The sequence below is a fragment of the Ailuropoda melanoleuca genome, chromosome 5 (assembly GCF_002007445.2).
Source record: "Ailuropoda melanoleuca isolate Jingjing chromosome 5, ASM200744v2, whole genome shotgun sequence".
Taxonomy (NCBI): domain Eukaryota; kingdom Metazoa; phylum Chordata; class Mammalia; order Carnivora; family Ursidae; genus Ailuropoda; species Ailuropoda melanoleuca.
This window is the reverse complement of record NC_048222.1, coordinates 43,046,250-43,069,508: the sequence shown is the minus strand read 5'-3', so window position 1 is coordinate 43,069,508 and position 23,259 is coordinate 43,046,250. Positions and strand designations below refer to the sequence as shown.

The window sequence follows — 23,259 nt, the reverse complement described above, 5'->3', positions numbered from 1 at the left end:
TTACTTCTTTTATAGATTCTAGAGTTGTAGAGGTACTTCCATTTGTTATGTCTCAAATCTGTTCCTTCCTTCAGATCCCGCTGTCTCTCCCCCCCATCTTATTTAGACTCACCTCTTCCCTCAAAAATTCTTGTTTTTCTTTTCTTTTTTTCTTTTTCTTTTCTTTTATCTTCATGCCTGTGTTTCTGCTTTTTCCTTGGTTTGGAAATTTCTCCTCCAGTCTTTGCCTTTGAAATATCTACCTACTTGGTACAACATGTGGGATGATAATAGCAATAATTGTAATAACTGTATCATAGTAGTAGCTGCATCCTTCTGTGTTTTGTTCGTCATCTTCATAGCTGTCTTAAACCTGCCATTTAGATTCAAAGCTTCTTGAAGGCAAGAACCATGTCCTCCACACCTTTCTCTTAAGTAGGCTTCATGCTGGGCTCAAGTGGGGGGCTTGAGCTCACCACTCTGAGATTAAGACCCAAGCTGAGATCAAGAGTCCAATGTTTAACTGACTGAACCACCTGGGCACCCCTCCTTCACACTTTTAAGTTGCCTTGCATATCAGAGGTTCCTAACAAATATCTCTTTAACTGTATTCAATTAAATTGTATTTAATTGGCCTTTCCTGCTGGTAAAAGCTTTTCATTATGTAGTGCCTCACAATTGTCATTATCCACAAACATCTGTCAAGCATCTGCCAGGGACATGGAGTAGAGCAGCAAGTAACGTAGAGGTATCAAGTAGAATAAGATACAGTTCCTGCAGGACCTATGATGTCTTACTAACCAGTGGGATTAGTTCTACAGTCTTTAAATGAATAATCATCACATTGTTTTGTGAGTTTAGAACCAAAATAAATACCAAACACCATAGGCACAGGATAACAAGGGACGCATTCAGTGACTGTTTAAATAGTAGGTGTTCTAGGACTTCGGAGAAAGGAGTAAGCACTTTTGTGCTGGGCCAGTAGAGGGCCTCATTAGAACTTCTGGGGCTTGAAGCAAGGCTAGAATCCAGGTCAGCATGGAGGAGTCGAGGAGGACTCCTGAGTGGGCAGAGGAGTAACTGAATATGTTGAGTAAATAGGCTGCTATAGAATACTCTTCTGTGGGTCAGACTATTTCCAGGCAAGTTTTCTAATCTTGGCATTTTTAGAGATCTTGTTAAACAGACAAATGATTGTAGTATGCCCTACCTATTTTCTGGAACTTTTACTAACTCATATTCCTTAGGGTTCTTGGAGTGAAGAGAAGGAAGTTGGTGGTGGGTAGTAGGGAAGATCAGCCATGGACCCCTCTGAATTTCACATTTTATCATTGTTGAAGGATTTTATGTTGTGGTAAGTAAGGATATTCTGAGCATAGAACATTACCAATTATTGTGTCCTTTGGTTTGTTATCACAGACTAGATGAGACAATACAGGCAATTGCCAATGGAACCTTGAACCAACCACTGACCAAATTGGATAGATCTTCTGACGAGCCTTTGGGAGTTCTGGTGAATCCCAACCTGTACCAGTCCCCTCCCCAGGTTAGTGGACCTTTGCTCTAACTGGTAATGAGAAGAGTTTGGGCCCAGATATTTCTCCTTTCAAGTGTGCCTGTTTCACAGGCTTTAGATAACAATCAGCTCTTTCAACACACCCACCAACCATATTTTCTGGCTCCAGTTTTTTTCAGTTTTTTTTGCAGCACTTCTAACAAGTTAACCTGTATTATCTTCCGAGTATTTCCCAAGAGACAGTTTTTTAAAGTAACATATTTAGACAGTAGTCCCATGGTCCTTTTGTTAATGTTCTTTCTCTACCTTTTATAGAATATGGATAGTCCCATGGAGTGGTGTTTTATGTTCATTGTTGTCATTCATTTTTCCATCGCACATTGAGCGTCTACTATGTGCAAGCATAGTAGTAAGTGATAAACTGTATACTGCTTCTATCCCAAAAAACTCATAGACTAGTAGGGCAAAAGATTACATAAGCAGCTCTCGTACTAATAGAGGTAGAAATAAAGTATGGTGGAAACCCAGAGGAGGGAAACAGTACTTCCAGTCGAGGAGAATTAAAAGAGGCTTTTGTAGGGAAGCTCTATTCATTAAAAGTAAATATCCAAGAAAATGGATGTTTGGGGATGGTAGGGAAAAAACATTCCAAGCAGAATGAACTCTAGGAATAAAACATGGGTAAATGAAAGTATGGCCTGTATATTTATGGAAAAATGAATTTAGCTGCTTAGATAGTACTTATCAAAGGGATTATCCTGAGAAATGGAGTAAGGTTAGTTAAGTAGAAACAAATCACTAAAGAGTTTAAATATTTAAGAAGGTTTAGCATTTTTGTTTTCTAAGTAAATGTGAGCCATAGAATGTTCTTATGCAAAGAGATGCAATCAGAGCAGTGCTTTAGGCACCCTAACTGGAGATACTCATTGAGCTCTGTATACATGCCAGGTTCTTTGTCAGGTGCAGGAAATTAAAAGGTACAAAGGCCCAGCTCCTATCTTCAGGAATTCAGATTTCCTGGGAAGATGTGTTTGGATACAAATAATTTCAGTTCCTTAAGATAGATGCAAATAACACTATATGTTAATTATACTTCAATTTAAAAAAAGATAATTGTAATGATAGACACATGTTGTGCATAGAGTAGGACTTCGAGAAAGAGTTCATAAATGCACTAGAGGAGTCACCAAAGAAGTAGTGTTTGAGAGAAGACTTAAAGGATGAATAACAATTTCCAATGAGACAAATCTAGGGAGGGAATTCCAGGTAGAAGGTACAGCATATACAAAGGCTCGGCAGCTTAGGAGCATTGTAGATTTGGTAGAACCAGAAGTAACTAAGTATTGTTAAAAGTTAAGATGAAAAAAAAAAAGATGGACTAGTAGGTGTATTAGTTTCCTAGGGCAACCATAACAAAGTATCACAATTAAAACAACAGAAATGTATTCTCTCACAGTTCCATAACACCAAAATCAAAGTGTTGGCAGGGCCACGTACTCCTTCCTAAGGTTCTACAGGAGAATGTGTTCTTGCCTCTTCGAGCTTCTTGGTGGCCCCAGGCATCCCTTGGTTTGTAGCTGCATCATTCTGATGTCTGCCTCTGTCTTCACATGGCCTTATTCCCTGTATGTTTTTGTCTCTATGTGTTCTTCCCTTTATAAAGGCACCAGTCATTGGATTTGAGGTCCATCCTAGCCTAGCATGACCTCCCTTTAATTTGATTACATCTGCAAAGACTCTTTCCAAATAAGGTCACTTTCATAGGTTCTGGGTAGACATAAATTTTAGGGGGGATACTACTCAACCCATATAGTAGGCAACATCTTACCATGAAAGCCTTTATGTCTCCTGCTAAGGAGTCTGGTTTTATTTCAAAGTAGGCAAAGAGAAGTCATTAAAGAATTTTAGCAGAAGATTGGCATGACTTCCATGCCTGTATAGAGAACAGACTGGAGAGAGGAGTAAGACTAGAAGCAAGGAAATTCCTAAGAAGGTTATTGTAGTAGTACAGTGGGGAGATACTAAGGGCCCAGGTTAGTGTTGTAACACTAGCAGGGCAGCAGAGAGTTATGTAAAGGCTAAAAATGTAGATGAAGAGACCAGTTAGTAGGGTCTATAATAATATTATTGAAAGATAAGAGATTAATTTAGGAAAGTGGCTGTGGGAATAGAGAAAAAGGTAATGTAAACTAGAACTGTAGTAGAGATAAAACAGAGTTTGTGAGCCTCAAAATTGTTCAAACACCAACATGGTTATGAAATCACTTATTTCCCCTGTAAAGGACGAGTCTTTTTCTGGGTACTCGCAGTTAAGGACTTCTATCCCTATGTAGTATTTATTCTGCTTTAGGTTTTGGATAGCTATTTATGTGTTTGTCTTCCACTAGGGTTATAAGTTCCTTGAAAGAAAGAACTGTATCTTTTTTATACTTTATGTGCTTTTCACATAGTCAAGTATTCAATAAATGTTCATTTTTTAAAGATATGATGCAGTTGGTTAAAATAAAACTTTCTTACAGAAAGATTATTAGAGATTAATTTAGTCTAACCCCCTCACTTTATAGTTGAGAAAACTGAAACTGTTAGAAGTTAAATGATTGTTTAGAGTCTCTGAACTACCACTCTGGTTTTTTCCCCTATAAATTACCAAATAAAAAGTCAGAAGTTAAGAAAACTAACCCCAAACTTTATCATCTTAATAAAGCCTTTATATATACTTTGGAGCCTTCAGTCTTCTTGTTCTGGAAGAAACATTAACCTTTGTCATTCTGTGACAGAACTACTGCCAGGATGAATCAATTTGCTCTATTACCTCTATCCTCTAGTTTTCTCTTCTTTTTGTGTGATGGGGGCCTTGTTTTAGTAGTTCTCCATCCTGTCTTTTAAGGGGCAAGTTCATTTCAGGATAAGAGAATATGTCATGCCTCCAATAGAACAGCAGCCCTTGATGGTATCTGTGTGGCTCTGTCATGATGCCAGCATGTGACTCTGCCCCTAAGCACATGAGAAGTATGTGGACCAAAATGTTGAACCTTCGTTCGATGAAATTATGTTGGGAAATTGTCCAGAATCCAGTGTGGATCATTAATAAGCATAAAGTGGGAATAATTACAGACCTTGTACTTGGTCTACTAGTTGTATTATTGCTGGAATTAGGAAGCTATGTATGAAGATTTCAACATTCTAATTATCTTTTAAAATGGGACTTTGTTATCATACTTGCAACTCCTACTGAATTTATACCTACTACTTTTTTGGCCATGTTTCAGACAAAGATGGGATAAACTTTAAGAAAACTGTGCCCAGTATGATTTTTTCATTATAAGCATTCATCTCATTTTGTATATCTACCCCAGGTTCTTTCCTTGTCAAACAGAACTGTATATTTGGTTTCTTTTTTGTGTAGTGGATAGACCAGACAGGTGCAGCCTCACAGAAGAAGGCTTTCCGTTCAGCAGGATCAGAACTAGAATTCAACTCCTATCGGCACCAGCTGCGAATCCAGGACCAAGAATTTCAGGAAGGCTTTGATGGTGGCTGGTGCCTCTCTATGCATCAGCCCTGGGCTTCTCTGCTTGTCAGAGGGATCAAAAGGTAAGGATGGAAATGAATCTTGGCAGTGGAAGATTTTACAGTGACATAAACTTGATTTAGAATTATGAATTGGGGAGGTGCCTGGGTGGCTCAGTTGGTTAAGCATCCAACTCTTGATTTTGGCTTAGGTCATGATCTCAGGGTTATGAGATCGAGCCCCAAGTTGTGCTCTGTGCTGGGCATGGAGCCTGCTTAAGATTCTCTATCCCCCCCCGCCACCTCTCTGTTTCTCTTTCTCAAAAAAAAAAAAAAAAATTATGGATTAGAATTCATTTTCCCCAATCTAGTGATGATTTATAATACTCTTCATATAGAACTTTCAGCAATCTATTCATGTTATTGATTTGGTAGTAGTGCTTTTATTGAGTAGCTTACAAAAAAACTGAGGTTAGAAAAACTGAGGCTCCTAGTCATAACAAAGAATAGAATACCAGTTTTTCATCTTTGGAAGAAAGTCTTTTTTTTTTTTTTTCCAAGATTTTATTTATTTGTCGAAGATAGCATAATTAGCGGGAGTGGCAGGCAGAGGGAGAAGCAGGCTCTGCGGACCGTGACCCAAGTGGAAGGCTGATACTTAACCGACTTAGCCACCCAGGCATCCCTGGAAGAAAGTCTCTTGACAAGACTTGGCTTTGCACTCAGCAACATTAATGATTTGATCCTATTTGAAATTCAAAGTTTTTATACCTATTTATTAATTTCTTAATACATCAGCCCAACTCTGGTTTTGTTTTTCTATCATATATCTATCTACTAATCTGAGTAACCATATCAAGAAACTATTTTACCACAAATTCCTCTTCTACAAAAAAGTGTGGAATTTAGTAAAAGTTAAGTAGAAGTATTACAAAGTTGAGTCATTGTACCTATTAATGATGGTCAGAACTTACTGTTGTATGGCTTCATGTTTCTTCTCAATTCAGTTTTAAAAAATAGTTTTTTTGGAGTGCGTGGCTGGCTCAGTTGGTAGAGCATGTGACTCTTGGTCCTGGGATTGTAAGTTTGAGCCCACATTGGGTATAGAGATTACTTAAAAATAAAATCTTTAAGGGGCTCCTGGGTGGCTCAGTTGTTAAGCATCTGCCTTCGGCTCAGGGCGTGATCCCTGCGTTTTGGGCTCGAGCCCCACATCAGGCTCCACCGCTGGGAGCCTGCTTCTTCCTCTCCCACTCCCCCTACTTGTGTTCTCTCTCTTGCTGGCTGTCTCTCTCTCTCTCTCAAGAAAATAAATAAAATCTTTAAAAATAATAATAAAATAAAATATTTAAAAAAAATTTTAAAAATAGTTTTTTCTCTGCTTTTGTAAGTATAAATAGAAAATTGGAAAATACAGTAAAACAGCCAGAAAAAGATCATGTATAATCCCACCACTAAGAAACAGCTACTGTTAGGGGTGCCTGGGTGGCTCAGTCATTTGAGCATCTGCCTTTGGTTCGGGTTGTGATCCCAGGGTCCTGGGATTGAGCCCCCTGTCCCCATGTCGGGCTCTCTGCTCAGTGGGAAGCCTGCTTTTCCATCTCCCTCTGCCTGCTACTTCCCCTGCTTGTGCTCTCTCTCTCTGTCAAATAAATAAATAAAATATTTAAAAAAGAAAGAAAGAAAGAAAAAGAAACAGCTACTGTTAGCATTTTAGAGGGTTCACTTATATTTTTTTTCCTGGGCAAATTGTTCTATAGTGAGATAGTAATATATATTGTGTTTTACGTCTTTCACTTTATCATTACAACATATTCATTTTTCCAGTTTATTGGAATGGAATTAGCATATAGTGTATTAGTTTAAGGTATACAACATAATGATTTGATATATAAGTATGTATTTTTAGGGGCACCTGGGTGGCTCAGCCATTAAGTGTCTCCCTTTGGCTCAGGTCATGATCCCAGGGTCCTGCTCCCTGCTAAGTGGGAAGCCTGCTTCTCTCACACTCCCCCTGCTCACGTTCCCTCTTTTGCTGTCTTTCTCTCTATCGAAGAAATAAATAAAATTGTAAAAAAAAAAAAAGTATATATATATATTTTTTAAGATTTTAATTATTTATTCGACAGAGATAGAGACAGCTAGCGAGAGAGGGAACACAAGCAGGGGGAGTGAGAGAGGAAGAAGCAGGCTCATAGCGGAGGAGCCTGATGTGGGGCTCGATCCCATAACGCTGGGATCACGCCCTGAGCCGAAGGCAGACGCTTAACCGCTGTGCCACCCAGGCACCCCAAAAGTATATGTTTTTAAATGATTGCCTCAAGTAACGTTAGTTAACATCCATTACCTCACATAGTTACAAATTTTTTGTTTGTCATGATAACTTTTTTTAAAAAAAGATTTTATTTATTCAAGGGGGGGGAGATGGGAAGAAGCAGGATCCTTACTGAGTGGGGAGCCTAATGGCTGCCTGGGATCATGACCTGAGCCCAAGGCAGATGCAAAACCAACTGAGTCACCCAGGTACCCCTGTCATGAGAACTTTTAAGATCTACTTTCTTAGCAGCTTTTAAATATACAATACAGTATTTTTAAAAATTTAATTAATTGATTTATTTATTTGAGAGAGAGAGCATAAGCAGGGGGGAGTGGCGGAGGGAGGGGGAGAAGCAGGCTCCCCGCTGAGCAGAGAGCTTGATGTGGGACTCAGTCCCAGGACCACTGGATCCTGACCTAAACCAAAGGCAGATGCTTAACCGACTGAGCCACCCAGTTGCCCCTATACAATACATATTGTTAACTGTAGTCACCAGCTGTACATTACTTCCCCAGGACTTATTTATCTTATAACTGAAAGTTTGGACTATCTTCACCCATTTACCTCTGGCAACCACCAGTTTATTCTCTGTATCTATGAGTTTGGTTTTTTTCAGATTCTACATATAAGTGAGATCATACAGTATTTATCTTTTTCTGTCTGATTTAGCACAATGCCCTCAAGGTCTATCCATGTTTTAAATTAAATGGCTGAATTTCCTTTATTTTTATGGCTGAATAATGTTCCACTGCGCATATATACCACATTTTCTTTTTTCTTTCTTTTTTCTTTTTTAAAGATTTTATTTATTTATTTGACAGAGAGAGAGACAGCCAGCGATAGAGGGAACACAAGCAGGGGGAGTGGGAGAGGAAGGCAGGCTCCCAGTGGAGCAGAGAGCCCGATGTGGGGCTCGATCCCAGGACCCTGGGATCATGACCTGAGCCGAAGGCAGACACTTAACAACTGAGCCACCCAGGCGCCCCTACTTTTTCTTTATCCATTCATCCATCAGTGGACATTTGATTGCTTCCATGTCTTGGCTGTTGTAAATAAGGCTACAGCAAATGTGGGGGTGCAGTTATCTTTTTTTCCCCTTTCTGTTTTGTCTGTTAGAATTTACTATGCCTAGGTAGTGTCCTAACTCATAACAGTAATGATACATTATGTTTAAGTAGATTTTTACTGTTTTAAAAGTGGTAGCTCTATGAAATAGGCCAGTATTATTACAGTCTTGCACAAATGAAGACACTTAGGTAGGCAAAGGTAAAGTAGCTTTCTCTGAATTACAAAGCTAATTTGTAGCAGAGATGGAACTAGAGTTCAAGTTTTCTTTTTTTTTTTTTTTAAGATTTTATTTATTTATTCGACAGAGATAGAGACAGCCAGCGAGAGAGGGAACACAAGCAGGGGGAGTGGGAGAGGAAGAAGCAGGCTCACAGCAGAGGAGCCTGATGTGGGGCTCGATCCCAGAACGCTGGGATCACGCCCTGAGCCGAAGGCAGACACTTAACCGCTGTGCCACCCAGGCACCCCGAGTTCAAGTTTTCTAAGTGTTATTTCCATTCTTACTATGTAAGCTTCAATCATTTTTCTTCTTACAGAAATGTTTTATTGGCACTTAGGATCAATCATTTCTACTGAGGTGTTTTCATTATTAGCTATGATTTCCCACCTTCATTAAGGTGCATTACCATTTTTCTCCCCTCTTGAAGGTCAGGCCTTCTCGCTTTGGCTTGTAATTGTTTTATAGTTCATGTGTGTAGTGCCATTAGAACAAATGCACGTGAATCTGCTTCTGCTTCAGGGCAGCTGGGCCCTCAGATACCTGTTTTTCTCATTCAGTTGTCTACAATTTGGTTATCTTCTCCATCTTCCAAAGTAGAAAACTAAACAGCTTGCCTTCTGCTGAGAGAATCAGAATGTTTACATTTCTCTCATCCTATTTTGGATCTGTTATTCAGATTTTGTTACTGAAAAGAACAGATGCGACCACAATAACTAATCCCACAGAAATAAAATGGGTGGTTCTGCCATATTTGTGAGACCATTTTCTCAGTAACCCTTCAGGTTATTTAGTGTGGAAAGACGAAAGCTAATGATTCATTCTTCATTTATTGATCCGCTGCTATGTGCCTGGCACTCTTTCAATTCATCTATCTTGGAAAATGAAGAATATGAGAAATTCCCTATTTTCTTCCATTATAAGAATAGTGTAATAGGGTTATGTTACCAACGTACTTATTTCATTTGGTTGGAACTAAAAGAGGAACATCCTTTTTTTTCTTTTTCTTTTATTTTTTGTTTGAGTACAGTTGACACACAGTGTTACATTAGTTTCAAAAGTACAGCTTAGTGATTTGATAAGTTTATACATTATGCTTTGTTCACAAGTATAACTACCACGTGTCCCATTACATTGCTGCTACAGTATCATCATATTCCTTACGCTGTGCTTTTTATTCCCATGATTTATTCATTCTGTAACTGGAATCTTGTACCTCCCTCTCTCCTTCACTCATATTGCCCATTTCCCCCTCCCCTAGGAACATCCTTTGGTAATCCTTGAAGAGTAATTCAATTCTCTTGAATGCATTGTTATTCCACTTAAAGATTCTTTCAAACTAGTCAAGTTGTTTAATTATCTACAAAGAACATAATCCTTTATAGAATACTTAGAAAATATAAATGAATGTGGTTATAATTTAAAGAGTGAAGATAAGTATTTTCATTTATTTAAATTCTATTAAGTAATAATTATAAAAGTACTAGTCTTAGAGATTTGTGTGTTGGTGAGGATTTTTCTATTAGGTTAGAGACAATTAAAGCTTCCAAGAAAAGGTTAGCCTTTGACTCAAAGAAGAGCAAGGATTTCCTTTTTTGTGGAACAACTTACATGCCTTGAAAATGTAAGATTTGGGGGCACCTGGGTGGCTCAGTTGGTTAAGCGTCTGCTTTCGGCTGGGGTCATGATCCTAGAGTCCTAGGGTTGAGCACCGCCCCCCCCATGTGTCATATGGCTCTCCCTGCTCAGCGGGGAGTCTGCTTCCTCTCCCTCTGCCCCTCCCCCCATCTTGCTCATGTTCTCTCTCTCTCTTGCTCACTCTCAAATAAATAAATAAAATCTTAAAAAAAAAATGTAGGATTTGGGTGGTAGAAGTCCCAAGGCTATTGAAAGAGCTACTGTGAGAGCTACTCTGAGTTACAGAGATCGGGTAAAAAGTAGGACCTGAAAGACTTGAATTGTCTTTGTGTGTGTGTTTTTTTTTTTAAAGATTTTATAAATTCATTTGTCAGAGAGAGAGAGCACGTGCACACAAGCAGGGAGAGTGGCAGGCAGGGGGAGAAGCAGATTCCCCACTGAGCAGGGAGCCCAATGCAGAAATCAATCCCAGGATCTTGGGATCATGACCTGGGCAGAAGGCAGAGGCTTAACCGTCTGAGCCACCCAGGCACCCAAATTGTCTTTGTTCTGATAATAGGAAAAGCTAGAAAACTCGGTTCCATCACTCCAGTGAAGGGTATTGTATGTTTTTCACACAAATACCCCTCTTTGTGAGATATCTTCTATAGATCTCTTGGTTCAACTGGATGATTTGCTGTATTAAATGAGATCCTCTGGCATACTACAATTTATATCCTTCCTACTAAATTTGTAATTGTTTTAAGGGTGGAGGGCAGAAGCTGGTACACTCCGCACAGAGGACGACTTTGGATAGCAGCCACAGCCAAAAGACCCTCCCCTCAAGAAGTCTCAGAACTCCAGACTACATATCGTGTTCTTCGTGGGAAAGGTAACAGCCATATACTCTCCTTTCTGTATTACTTGATGGCGAGAAGTCATTGTTGACGTTCCTCTTCTTTCATTTCCTTCTTCCTATGACTCTTTTTTCTGGGGGTGGGGTGTGAGAGGACTTTCATCTTTGTGTATGTTTGTTTAGTGGCAGATCATAGACACTGTTCAAAGCATTAATTCACCAAACAATGAAAATAAAAATAACAGTTCCTAACACCAGAAATTGACCAACTAGTTTTAATTTTTTTTTTTTAAGTAGGCTCCACACCAAGCATGGAGCCCAACGTGGGGCTTGAAATGACAACCCTGAGATAAGACCTGGGCTGAGATCAAGTGTCGGACGCTTAACCAACTTGAGCCAGTTTTAATTTCATCCGAGGAAATTTTTCCTTCCTTTCTTGTCTTTTCTTTCTTTCTCTCTTTTTCTTTCTTTCTCTCTTTTTCTTTCTTTCTCTCTTTTTCTTTCTTTCTTTCTTTCTTTCTTTCTTTCTTTCTTTCTTTCTTTCTTTCATTGTGAGAGCAAAATGACTACTATAAACTCGGGGATTTTTAGATTGGGAAGAACAATCACAGTAAGAATTTTTTGGGGGGAGTGACCCAAATAGACATCTGCTGTGGAATTTGGACAGGTCAGAGTTGGTTGACTTAAGCAGTGTATTTTGGGAATCATCTCAAGCACATCAAGTTTGGATCCAAAAAACCACTTCTGACCCTTAGGTGTCTTGTTTTTCTTCCTCTTAATCTAACAGTTGTTTTGAAGGTAGAATGAGAAGATAATTACAGAATTACCTTTAAAAGTTTTTAGGACACCAAAGTTTTGGGAATCAAAAGTGCATGTTTCCTTAAAAGCACATTTTTGTTTTGACTGATATGATTGGCTTGTTTTGAAATTGTCTTGTCTTTTTTTTTTTTTCCTAACTCCTTATGTTCTGTCATTCTTATATTTTTTTACTACATTTTTTTGGTTTTTCTCTTCACACCTATAGCTTGTTTCCAAAACCCATCACCACCAAATTCAAGGCTAATTCAGTTGAGTATAGGTGGAATTGATTTGTTTGAAGTTGTATTGACCTTGAACTTTGATGGTGTATGGGTAATTTTTTTTTATAGCTTAGGATGTGGATAGTGGACTAAGCCAGCCACTCACTAAATTTTTTGCTAAAATACAAACATTTGTGCTAAATAAAAACATCATTGTTTTTCTGTGTCTACAAATAGATAATAGAGAAAGTGATTTGTTCAGAATTGGAAACAGATTCGTGAGTTTCAGGTTCACAGAAAAGGAAATTTATATGATCCTTCTGTTATTCTTGATTCAGATGTGGAATTTCCCAACGACTATCCATCAGGTTGTCTTCTGGGCTGTGTGGACCTCATTGACTGCTTGTCCCAGAAGGAGTTTAAGGATCAGGTGAGTAAAGAGTAATTCTCTTGAACATGTGCCTGTTTTGCTACCATAGTGGACTTGTAGATCCTTCAACATAGAATATCATGGAGACAGTAAGGTGTTAGCAACTGAATTTGGACATGTGAGGATAATCTTTTCATAGGGAAATACTGAAGAGAAAAAAGATCAGGGCTGAAGCAGAAAAACTAGTGACGTTTTGGTTTCTGACACATGTACATTTCTGCGTGACAAGCTGTTGCCCCCATCAGGCTAATGAGTACAGGTCCTCATCCTTTCATAAAACCTTGCTGCTTTTTGTAAAGAAACAACTCCATTATCCCTTAAATTATTTCAGTTAGGTGGTGGGAATGATAGGATTTATTATTTTGGAACATTTGGTCCAGGCCAGAGAATTCATGATAGGCAAGTATGTTTGAATTCTGATTGCTTGGACTGTGCAGTCAGGGTATGTGTGAGAGAGAGAGAAAGAGAGAGAGAGAGAGAGAGTGTGTGTGTGTGTGTGTGTGTGTGTGAGCATGCACGCACACGCATGTGCATGCATATATGTAGGTATGTATTTTTATTTATTTTGATTTCTGAAGATTGAACCGACGTAACTGGAGTTCATTTTTGAACAGCAGAGGGAGCTGAAGGACTTTAGCTTAATTGAAGAACTCCTGAAATTTAGAGCTTTATATATAAAATTTATATATATTATATTTAAGCTCAGACCAGCAGAAATCCAAAAGTTCTTCAACAGTTGCTTTAGGCAACCACTGTGCCTAGGAAAATGTTCTGCAGTTTCATTTTTCTCAGTAAATTGTTTTCCAAATTCATTTGCCTTTGAATACTGTTATTACTGTTTATAAAAACTGTTCCTATCTATCTTACTCTCTCTACCTTTTCCTCATAGATTTTAACCAATAGTTAGTATCCCTTTAGTTTTCTGTCTTTCATTTTCTTGTGGATTGCCTCCTCAGCCCTTCTCTGATTACTTTATATATATGAGGACATTGCATGCATTTTGGCATGAATTTGATCCCTAGCCTTTTGTTCTACCCTTATTACTTAATCCAAACCTAGGCAAAACCATAGACATGTGGAGGCCCTTTGTTTTCCTCACTCTTGTGCCTGTGCCTCTGGGTCTTTCACCCATTTTTCCAGGATCTTCTTTGCTCTCTTCCTCTCCCTTTTTTTTTTTTCAGTCTAGAAGTAAAAATTATAAAAATTCCATACATTGGTATTGGCTTTATAGTTTTTTTAAAAAAAGATTTTATTTATTTGAGAGGGAGAACGTGCATGTGCCTGCACGCAAGTGTGTGCACAGGAGCCAGGGGAGGAGTGGGGGGAAAGAGAGAAGCAGGGAGCTGAGCAGGGAGCCCAATGCAGGGCTCAATTCCAAGACCCTGAGACGGTGACCTGAGCTGAAGGCAGACACTTAACCAACTGAACCACCCAGGCACCCCAGGCTTTATAGTTTTAAAGACTCTCACAGTCATTAATAGCTTAGTATAACTTAATGTGTCATTAATATGTTTTCTTCATAGGATATTTGCATTCTAAAAGGGAACTCAGGAGCATCTGGCAGTGTGGGTGGTGGGGTTTGGTGAGGGCCTTCCTTTATTTTCTTAAGTGTCGATCAAGCAAACCACCATCTGATACAGGGTCAATTGATTTCAGTCACTAGACAGCCAATCTTTCTGCCACAGGTTTGTGTAGAGAAGGGTAGGAAACTGTAATCCTAGTCTATGGAGTAATAGCAAAGTTTATGGGAATTAGAAATCTAATTAACAAAACAAATCTTTTTGGTTTCTCGCAGATACCTCTCTTTCAGGTCAGCATGATACTCCTCTTCAAGCTTAGATTCTTGTCTTTTACCCTGAGGATAATGAGGGCAGCACATAGAAATGTAGGAATCCTCCCATATGTTCCCAGCTGGAGGTCCTGGCAACTCCCCCTATGAATTTCCCTGACGTATGACATTAGAGTATCCCCAAACACTGGAAGCCAGTAGGCTTCATCATACAGGAATCCCTTACCCATTTTCCCTTTGGTCAGCTTTTCTAGGGCTTTCCCCCATTGTTTCTTTTCTTGTTTGGGGGTATCTCAGGAATGGATTCATAATTTATATTAGACCTATTTGGGGATTATTTATTGGGTAAGGATCTTTAAAAATTGTAGCTTTGGTATTTGGCTGCCTTTTAGAAAACGTCTCAAGCATCCTTGGTAATCTGCCTGTCTCTGACCTAGGGTTCTATGATGTAAGAAATGTGATTACCTAGCCTGTTTTACAAACCTTACTCTCATTTCTGTAAGAATGAGTTGAAAGTTTAGGAGTAATAGCCCTAGACTAGCATTTCCCAAACTATTCTATGCATAAGTGTTCTCTGGAGGCATAAAAACAGAGGAGATCATTCTCTATGGACACATACATTTGGAAAATGTATTTGTATCAAATAAATGTATTTGTTTACTGCAGACCTTTTCAGAGCCCTTAATATGCTAATGTGCATAATGACTCTGATACATCTAGTGGGTATAATATGCAGTGTTCCAAAAACTTTTAGACCATAAAATCCCCTCTCCCCACCCTATGCACACTACCTAGTTACATACTGCAGAACTGGTATCTTGTGGTATATACAGCTTAGAAAGTGCTAGTCTACATATGTTTGGTTTTCTTTTATTCTCATAGGTCATCTCGTTGAGGGAGAATCATCCAGGAATTGGTTTCTTGACCTGTGTCTTCTTTCTGCATATTCACACTCAGTTCTTGTCGCCCAGCTGAATTATCTGTGAAAACCAGTGTAGATCTAGGAATTTTTATTTCAACTGAAGCTAATCTCCTTATATGACTTGGACCACATTTTACTTCTGCATCTTGTTCCTAACTTTTTCCTTCCCCAAAGAAACTCAGTAACTTACTTCCTGACCTCACATTCCTGGCCTTTCTTTGATAAGTTAAAATATACTAAGCCCTCACTATTTTTGGCATAGTGTGATCATTTAGCCTCTTAAAAGAATAAAAAAACAGAAAAGGTTTTATTAGTGGTTGTTTAAAATCAAGTACACTATACTCTAACTGATTTTTATTTTTTTTAATTTTAATTTTTTAAAAATAGTTTATTTATTTATTTATTCGACAGAGATAGAGACAGACAGCGAGAGACGGAACACAAGCAGGGGGAATGGGAGAGGAAGAAACAGGCTCATAGCAGAGGAGCTTGATGTGGGGCTCTATCCTATAACGCCGGGATCACGCCCTGAGCTGAAGGCAGACGCTTAACCGCTGTGCCACCCAGGCGCCCCTCTAACTGATTTTTAAAAATATGTGCTAAAAATGCTTTGCCCTGAGCTAAGAAGTCTTCTTCCTTTTATCTTCTAAGAGTAGTATGGCTGGCATAGCTAATTTGTGCCAGAAAAAAATCCCACAAGACCCTCAGCCCTCCTAATGGCAGGGAATCAACCTAGACAAGGTAGGAATGATGCAGAAAAGGCTGTGGGCTTAGCTCAAAAGAGAAAGGTAGATGAGAGCCATCTAGTTACAACTTCTCCTGTATTCCCCTGGAAGGAACCCATGCCGTTTGCCAGCATTTTATCTGCCAGCAACAGATGTAAGCTCTCAAAAACAGCAGGGAGGATGTTGACTGCAACAATGCATCAAGGCTGTGGTTTGTAACCTCAATAGTGAGGCAGTTAAAACTTTTTTTTTTTAACAAAGACATTTTGATTGCCAAATCCGTAACCATTAGCAGCTGTGGTTTGAACAGTTCTCTAGACCTAACAAGTTTTCAAACAGAAAGTTGAGTTGGTGGCTTTTGTTTCTACTTGTCTGTGTTGTGTTTGTGCTATTTATATCTCCGCCTTCAATAGAGAATCTGATTTGTCTGAAATCTCCAAGGTCATTGATTGTTCTGTTTCTTCTGACTAAATCCATTCCTCTCCTGCCAGCTTCCTGACCCTTCAGTCCATTTGATCTTATGGTTTTTATAATCGCCAAGACCCTATCTTTAAAGAACTATACTGAAGCAGTTCTGCTGGGTGCCTATGTAATTGACATCAGCAGTAGAATTGAAGTCTTCAGTGGGGAAGAGAGTATTACTTGTTCTTTCTCCTATAAGGGTATCCAAGTGAAACAGATCTTTGGGAAGATTTGTAAAAATCACGTTTGGATATCATCAGTTTCTATCATCAATGTGTACATGTCTGTAGGTCTGAGAGGTGAGAAATTAGAGGATGAAGGAATAATCAATATTCAAAACAGGCATTAGCTTTGAAAAATGCAGAGTCCCCAAATTCCCCAAATTTCTTCCTTCTTTTTTTTTTAAAGTAAGCTCTGTGCCCAATATGGGGCCTGAGCTCACGACTGTGAGATCAAGAGTCCAAGAGTCGTGTTCTCTGCTAAGCCAGCCAGGCGCCTCTGCAAATTTTCTTTTAAAATATGTGAAAATGGGGACACCTGGGTGGCTCAGTCGGTTAAGCATCTGCCTTTGGCTCAGGTTGTGATCCCAGGGTCCTAGATGGAGCCCCACACCAGGCTCCCTGATTAGTGGGGAGCCTGCTTCTCCCTCTGTCTGCCGCTCTCCGGGCTTGTGCTCTCATTCTCTCTCTCTGACAAATAAATAAATAAAACCTTAAAAAAATGTGAAAATGTCCTCTCTGTTGTACTGAAAAAACCTGCATATTTATAAACCTAAAAATGTGTATTCCTAAGGGATCATGAGGGTTGTGTCAGAGACCCAACAAAGAGGGGAACTGTCTGTCTGCCACAACTAGCCTAACCCTACGCAGTTCTTTAAAATCACAGCTCACTTTAGTGAAACAGGGAATGTATTTTCAGAATTTTCATGAAGACTAGATATATACTAGAATTTCTAGGTCAGAACAGACTGTCTTTGCAGGTGTTTTATAACCTGAGTGTCAAGTGCCCACATGCTGAGTTGAGGACAACCATGTATGTTTTTTAATAATCCAGAAACCATTATACTTTCTATTGTACTTATCCTGAACAGAGGAGGGAAATATTAACACTTGTCTATGCATTTATGTAAGTTCTTTAATGTTTAGCTTTTCATCTGAAAATGAACATATAATTCTATTTTTTTTAAGATTTTATTTATTTGAGAGAGTGAGAGAGTACAAGTGGAGGCAGAGAGAGAGGGAGAAGCAGACTCCCCGCTGAGCAGAGAGCCTGACATGGAATCATCACCTGAGATGAAGGCAGACACTTAGCTGACTGAGCCACCAAGGCACCCCTGAAAATGAACGTATAATTCTTAAGATTTTCTTAAGTATTATTATAAATACTTGAGTGCCTACCATAAATCAGATTGTTTTAGACACTAAAAGAAACAAAAAGGTGAATCAGCCATGGGTTCTGCCCTCAGAATGTTTGAAAGACTACCAAATAGATAAAATATGGATGTAAACAAACAAAGTAAAAAAAGCAAGATAACTGTCTTGAAAAGTAGAGTGTCTCTCAGGAATTTAAAGGAGGGAAAGGTTGCTTCCATTTAGGAGGGATCCCAAAAGACTTTATGAAGAATATGGCTTTTGAATTAGTTTTGAAGGGTAGTAATAATAAAATCTATCACTTTTTGATCAGCTGTTATGTACCAGACCTATCATGTATGTTCTAATCCTCACAAAAGACTTCAAGCAAGGTACCATTACCCCTCTTTTAGGGATGAGGGAATTCAAGACTCAGTTAAAGTAACTTGCATACTATTAGTCAGTAAATGGTTCAATTGGGATTGCTGTTCAAGTCTTCCTCCTTAGTTGATTGAAAAACATATTCCAAGGAGAGGGAGAAGTGTGAGGTGGGAAGTTATGGGCCTGTCCAGAGAATAATAGCAAACCAGTTTGTTGAGAGAGGAGTATGGATGAAGAAGAGGAAGAAGCAGCAAACAACAGTGGAAAAGTATGTTGTGGTCCAATGGTAGATAACTTTGAAAGATAGGCTTTAGAGGTAAGACTTTTTCTGTAGTCAGTTGTGGAATGGAGGAGGGGTGTTTGGAATGTGATCACGGTCTTGATTTTGGAAAATAGATCTGGCTGCAGTGTGGAAGATGGATTGCAGTGAAGAGCCTGAAGTTGGGAGACTAATGGGATGGCAGTTGTCATTCCAGGGTCAAGATATTTTTAAAAGTCTGTTCTAGGATAATGCCAGTGAAATTAGACAAGAGGCGGACAGATGTAAGAGGTGTTATGTAGGTAGAATCAATCACTTAATGTGACACCTTCATTTTACTTGTAAGTAAACTCAGGCTTAGAGAGAAAGTGGTCTGCTTGGTCTAGAAGGAATCTGCTATAGACTTGCTATCTTCTTGCAGTCTGTTCAAGGCTTCTCGATTTGTCATCTAGTATGCTGTATGAACCAGGTGGCAAATTACCTCTCTAATTTACGATTTAATTGTTTGGAATATTGTATAACATACATTCGGCAAGTATTTACTGACTACTTGTCATGTGCCGCACACTGTGCTAAAGACTGAGGATCTAGAGTTTTAATGAGATATTCCATCTCTCTGGAGTGAGGCAAGAAAACCCAACCATACTAATTACCATATGAAAAAGGAATGCACAAAAGAGAGGCCCTAACTCCTATCTCATCTTGGCTGGAGGCCAGGTGGGGAGGGTTCAGGAAGCTTCTACAAAAACGGTGAGTCCTGAAGAAAGAATTTCTGTCTTCCTCAACATATGGTATCATGTCTCCATACTTTTGTCCACCAGGATAGTTTCTATTCATCCTTTAAAACAGCTCGGAAGTCACCCTCTCTGTAGGGTCTTCCTGGAGCTCAGTCCATTTCCTCCCTGACGGGACTAATCCACTTCCTTCTCTGGTCTACTGTGTTCATATTCCTATTTTTGCTCTGGCAAATGAGTTGGACAGAAAAGAACAGATGATTGAAATGTTTAGGAGGTAAAGTCTGTAGGACTTGGTGATTTTATTGGACATGTAAAATGGGAGAGAGAAGTCTAAGATAAACAGGTTTCTGGCTCTGGCAAGTGGGTGAATGGTAGTATCATTAGTCCAGATAGAGTATACAAAAGAAGAGAATTTTCTTTTAAGATAAATAATTTTAAATGACCTGTAGTAAAAAAAAAAAACCTATAGTGTGGCAGTAAAAGAAAGATGTTCTGTAGTATGTAATCACCATACAAAAAAAAAATTTTTTTTTTATGATTTAAAAAAACAAATTAATTCTAGGGATGCCTGACTGGCTTAGTTGGTAGAGCATGCAACTCTTGATTTCAGGGTAGTGAGTTTGAGCCCCACGTTGGGTGTAGAGAGTACTTAAAATAAAATCTTGAGGAAGAAAATGACACACAGTGTTATTATTTTTTATTTGGATAGTTTAAAATGTTTTAATCTTTAATTTTGTTCTGAAAGAAAATGTTTTAATCTTTAATTTTGTTCTGAAAGACAAATGTCATTTTATGAAGGGTATTGTTAATGGTAGTAGCACCAGATTGCCTAACAATCATCTTACCTTGTAGGTTAGCTGATGTCAAAGGATGCTCTGAGCTCTGCCTCAGAATAGTTTTTCTCAGTTGAGTCAACCAGCCGTTGGGAGGTAAATTCTAAAATTGTCCGATCCCTTAACTCAAGAGGAGTTTAGCATTCCGAGTTATTAGTCCCAACGTAGACTTCAATGGTTAAGGACCTTACAATGTAGTATCTTTAATTAAGAGCAATTTTCTTTTAGTTCTCACTAGTTTAAGTTGGAGTGAAAGCCTGCCATGTGAAATTTAAGACCAAAAATAACTCATGTATGGGTGATTCCCATTTAGGTCTTTAAGAGTAAGGGCAAAAAAGCTATGAGGTTAATTTTAGAGAAAATATACTTGCTTAGGTTCTCTTGTGTATGGAGCTTCTAGCATAGGATTCCAAAGGGCACAAAAAGCCACAGTGGAAACTTAACTGTGTGAGTAGGATGGGACCAGGAAACCAGTGCTATGTGGCTTCAACTAGATCATTTTCCACAAATGGCTCTAAGACCCTTAAGCTGCATATTACTCATCCCTTACTCTTTTCACCTGGAGCAAATATGAACTCTGTAGCATTGAGCTGTAAACCCGCCCCCCCCATGCCCCGTCTTTGATACTGAACACATGATTTTAATTGAGTACTAGTACATGGGAGTTCAGCTATCCCACAATGGGCCAGCTGGTGTGATCTTTATCCAACTCCAGTCAAATATACAGTAGTCATCTTGTCAAAGCCTCACGACCAATATGTTACTGATATGAGAAAACTTTTATCCTGATGTGAGAAAACTTTTATCATCCAGTAGAGTGTGGCCTGAGGTACTAGTTATGTGTCCTGTGAACACCTTGAACTGCTTTGAAGGAAAATGTAAGCAACTACTAGAGAACACAATTGCTTTCAGGATATGCTTCTTTGGATCTGTTGTGGTTGTAGCCTTTTTATCAGACTCATTTCCTTCTCTCTTTCTGAGTATTATCACCTCAATCTTGGAGTTGGTTTTCAGCTAACTAGATTTCAGAGCCTGATTTCATGTCCTATCTAGTTCCCCAAAATTCAAACCAAGAAAATCTATAGCAAATATATGTTCTTTGTCAGTGAGTTCCTTCTTAACTATTTGCTTTAGCTGTTAGTCCTCTGGAGACAGATACAAGACTTACAGGTCATCTGGGGATTTGTTGGGAAGAGTGACGTCGTTTAGGAATTACTGATCATTTCAGGACAAGGACTAAATAAATGGAGGCTTGCAGAGTTGGTAAAAATGGCCACTTGGCTGTGAATTAGTTCTGACTGCCAAAAATCTACTAAACTTTTTTTTCCCGAATGAAAATGTCAAAAGAAATGTTTTCTAGATGACTGGTGAACAATTTTCCTCTGGAGAAGAGAAGAAAATGGCTGTTTAGTAGTTAATTACCTGTTATATTAGACAGCTATGAAACTTATGAGCCATGAAAGAAGAGTAGGCCCAACCCCCCCCCCGCCCCGCCCCGGCTGGAAACCAGGTGATAGGAGTCGTGTTTTCGTGTTTTCATAGGCAAGAACAGCAGCAACTTCCTGAGGAATCTGCTACTGAATTTGAATAGTTGCTTTGAGTTGCTTGATCTTACAATCCTTCCCTAACCTGTCTGTTGTGCTATCTCAGTGACCCTTCGTCTAGCATCCTCTCTAAATTGGATATGATATTCAAAGTTTATTCACATTGTTTACAAATATGAACCTCCTTTCTCTTAATTAATTTACTTTTCTTTTGCTGTTGTTTTTAATGTAAGCTCTCTACCCATCGTGGGGCTTGAACTCACAACCACGACATCAAGGGTTGCATGCTCTACCTACTGAGCCAGCCAGGTGCCCCTAATTTAGTTTTCTCTCCATCAGCGACATTATTTACTCTTTTGACTCTCAGACCAAAACTCCCTTTCTTGTAAATCACTGACTTGTTAGTGTTTAATGTGGTCCATAGTGCCCAGACCCCAGTTGCAGAGATGATGCTTTTCTGGAGGTACTGAGGCTCTGCCAAACTGACTTTGCTTTAATGCATTCTGTCCCTTTTCCCAATGCATAGGCCTTACTTTTCTTTATTCTTTGCAGGCTGCTTTGTTCTTCAGCTCTGTTTCTTGTAAGCCTCCTGAAGTTTAGTAACAGAGCTTGGAAAAAGGGATATTCACATAAAACTTGAATTTAGATTAAGTTGGGAAAGTCGATTTTAATGTTTATCTTTATTGTGAGGCATGAATGGGTCCCAGGAACCTCTTGTTCTATAATTTCATTTATCTGTCATTTTCCCCATTATTTGACATTTGCTTACTCTGTTAATATATGTCAGTGTAGGTAATATTAAACATAGGGCCTTATTGGCCCACTTGCCAAAACACAGAAGTTCTAATTTAGCTTGAGGGATAAGAGATTATAGAGTAGCACCTGCTTTTACCCAGAGTTATAGTCCTAAGAGTCTCTAGTCCCAGCGTGTGCATATTTAGCATTAAGATAACCTTAATGCACAAGCTGATAAGTTCATTATTCTTTCATTCAACAAATATTTATCGATTGCCTACTGTGTGCCAAGCATGATTCAAGGTGCTGAGGAGTAAATAAAATAGACAAAAATCCTTGCCTTCATGGAGCTTTCATCCTAGTAAAGGGAGGCCAAATTAAAAAATTTAGAGGTGCCTGGCTGGCTCAGTTGGTAGAGCATACAACTTTTTTTTTTTTTTAAGATTTTATTTATTTATTTGAGAGAGGGAGGGAGCGCACACAAGGTGGGGGAGGAGCAGAGGGAGAGGGAGGGGAAAGAATCTCAAGCAGACTCTGCGCTGGGTTGGGGGGCTCCATCTTATGACCCTGAGATCATGACCTGAGCCAAAACCAAGAGTCGGACGCTTAACCAACTGAGCCACCCAGGCACCCTGAGTATGTGACTCTTGATCTCCAGATTGTGAGTTTGAGCTCTATGTTGGGTGTAGAGATTACTTAAAAATAAAATCTTTTAAAAATTTAAATAAGTAAATTATATTGTATTAGATGATGGTAAGTGCTGTAGGGGGAAAAAAGGAGAGAGGGGTTAAGTGTACCAAGTTTGTGAGGAGACTGGTGCTCTGACTTTAAGTAGAATGATTAGGGAAGACTTACTGCAAAGTTGACATTTAAACAAAGTTCTGAAGAGAGAGAAGACATGTGGGTACCTGGGTGGCGGTGGGGTGGGAGCATTCCAGGAAGAGGAAATAGGCAAGTACAAAGACCCAGGGGCAGGAACAAGCAGGAAGTCAAT

General features: G+C 39.0%; 1 protein-coding gene across 4 annotated transcripts in view; it reads left to right on the top strand.

Moving 5' to 3' along the window:
* The window catches only part of TRIP4 (thyroid hormone receptor interactor 4), a 67,314-nt gene that overhangs the window by 27,819 nt on the left and 16,236 nt on the right, over positions 1–23,259 (top strand). For all 4 annotated transcript variants that reach the window (XM_034660835.1, XM_034660833.1, XM_002914243.4 and 1 more), the window contains 4 exons: positions 1,399–1,525; positions 4,902–5,089; positions 10,992–11,116; positions 12,438–12,529. In XM_034660835.1, coding sequence (XP_034516726.1) covers positions 1,399–1,525; positions 4,902–5,089; positions 10,992–11,116; positions 12,438–12,529 — 532 coding nt within the window. The remainder of the gene's footprint in view (positions 1–1,398; positions 1,526–4,901; positions 5,090–10,991; positions 11,117–12,437; positions 12,530–23,259) is intronic.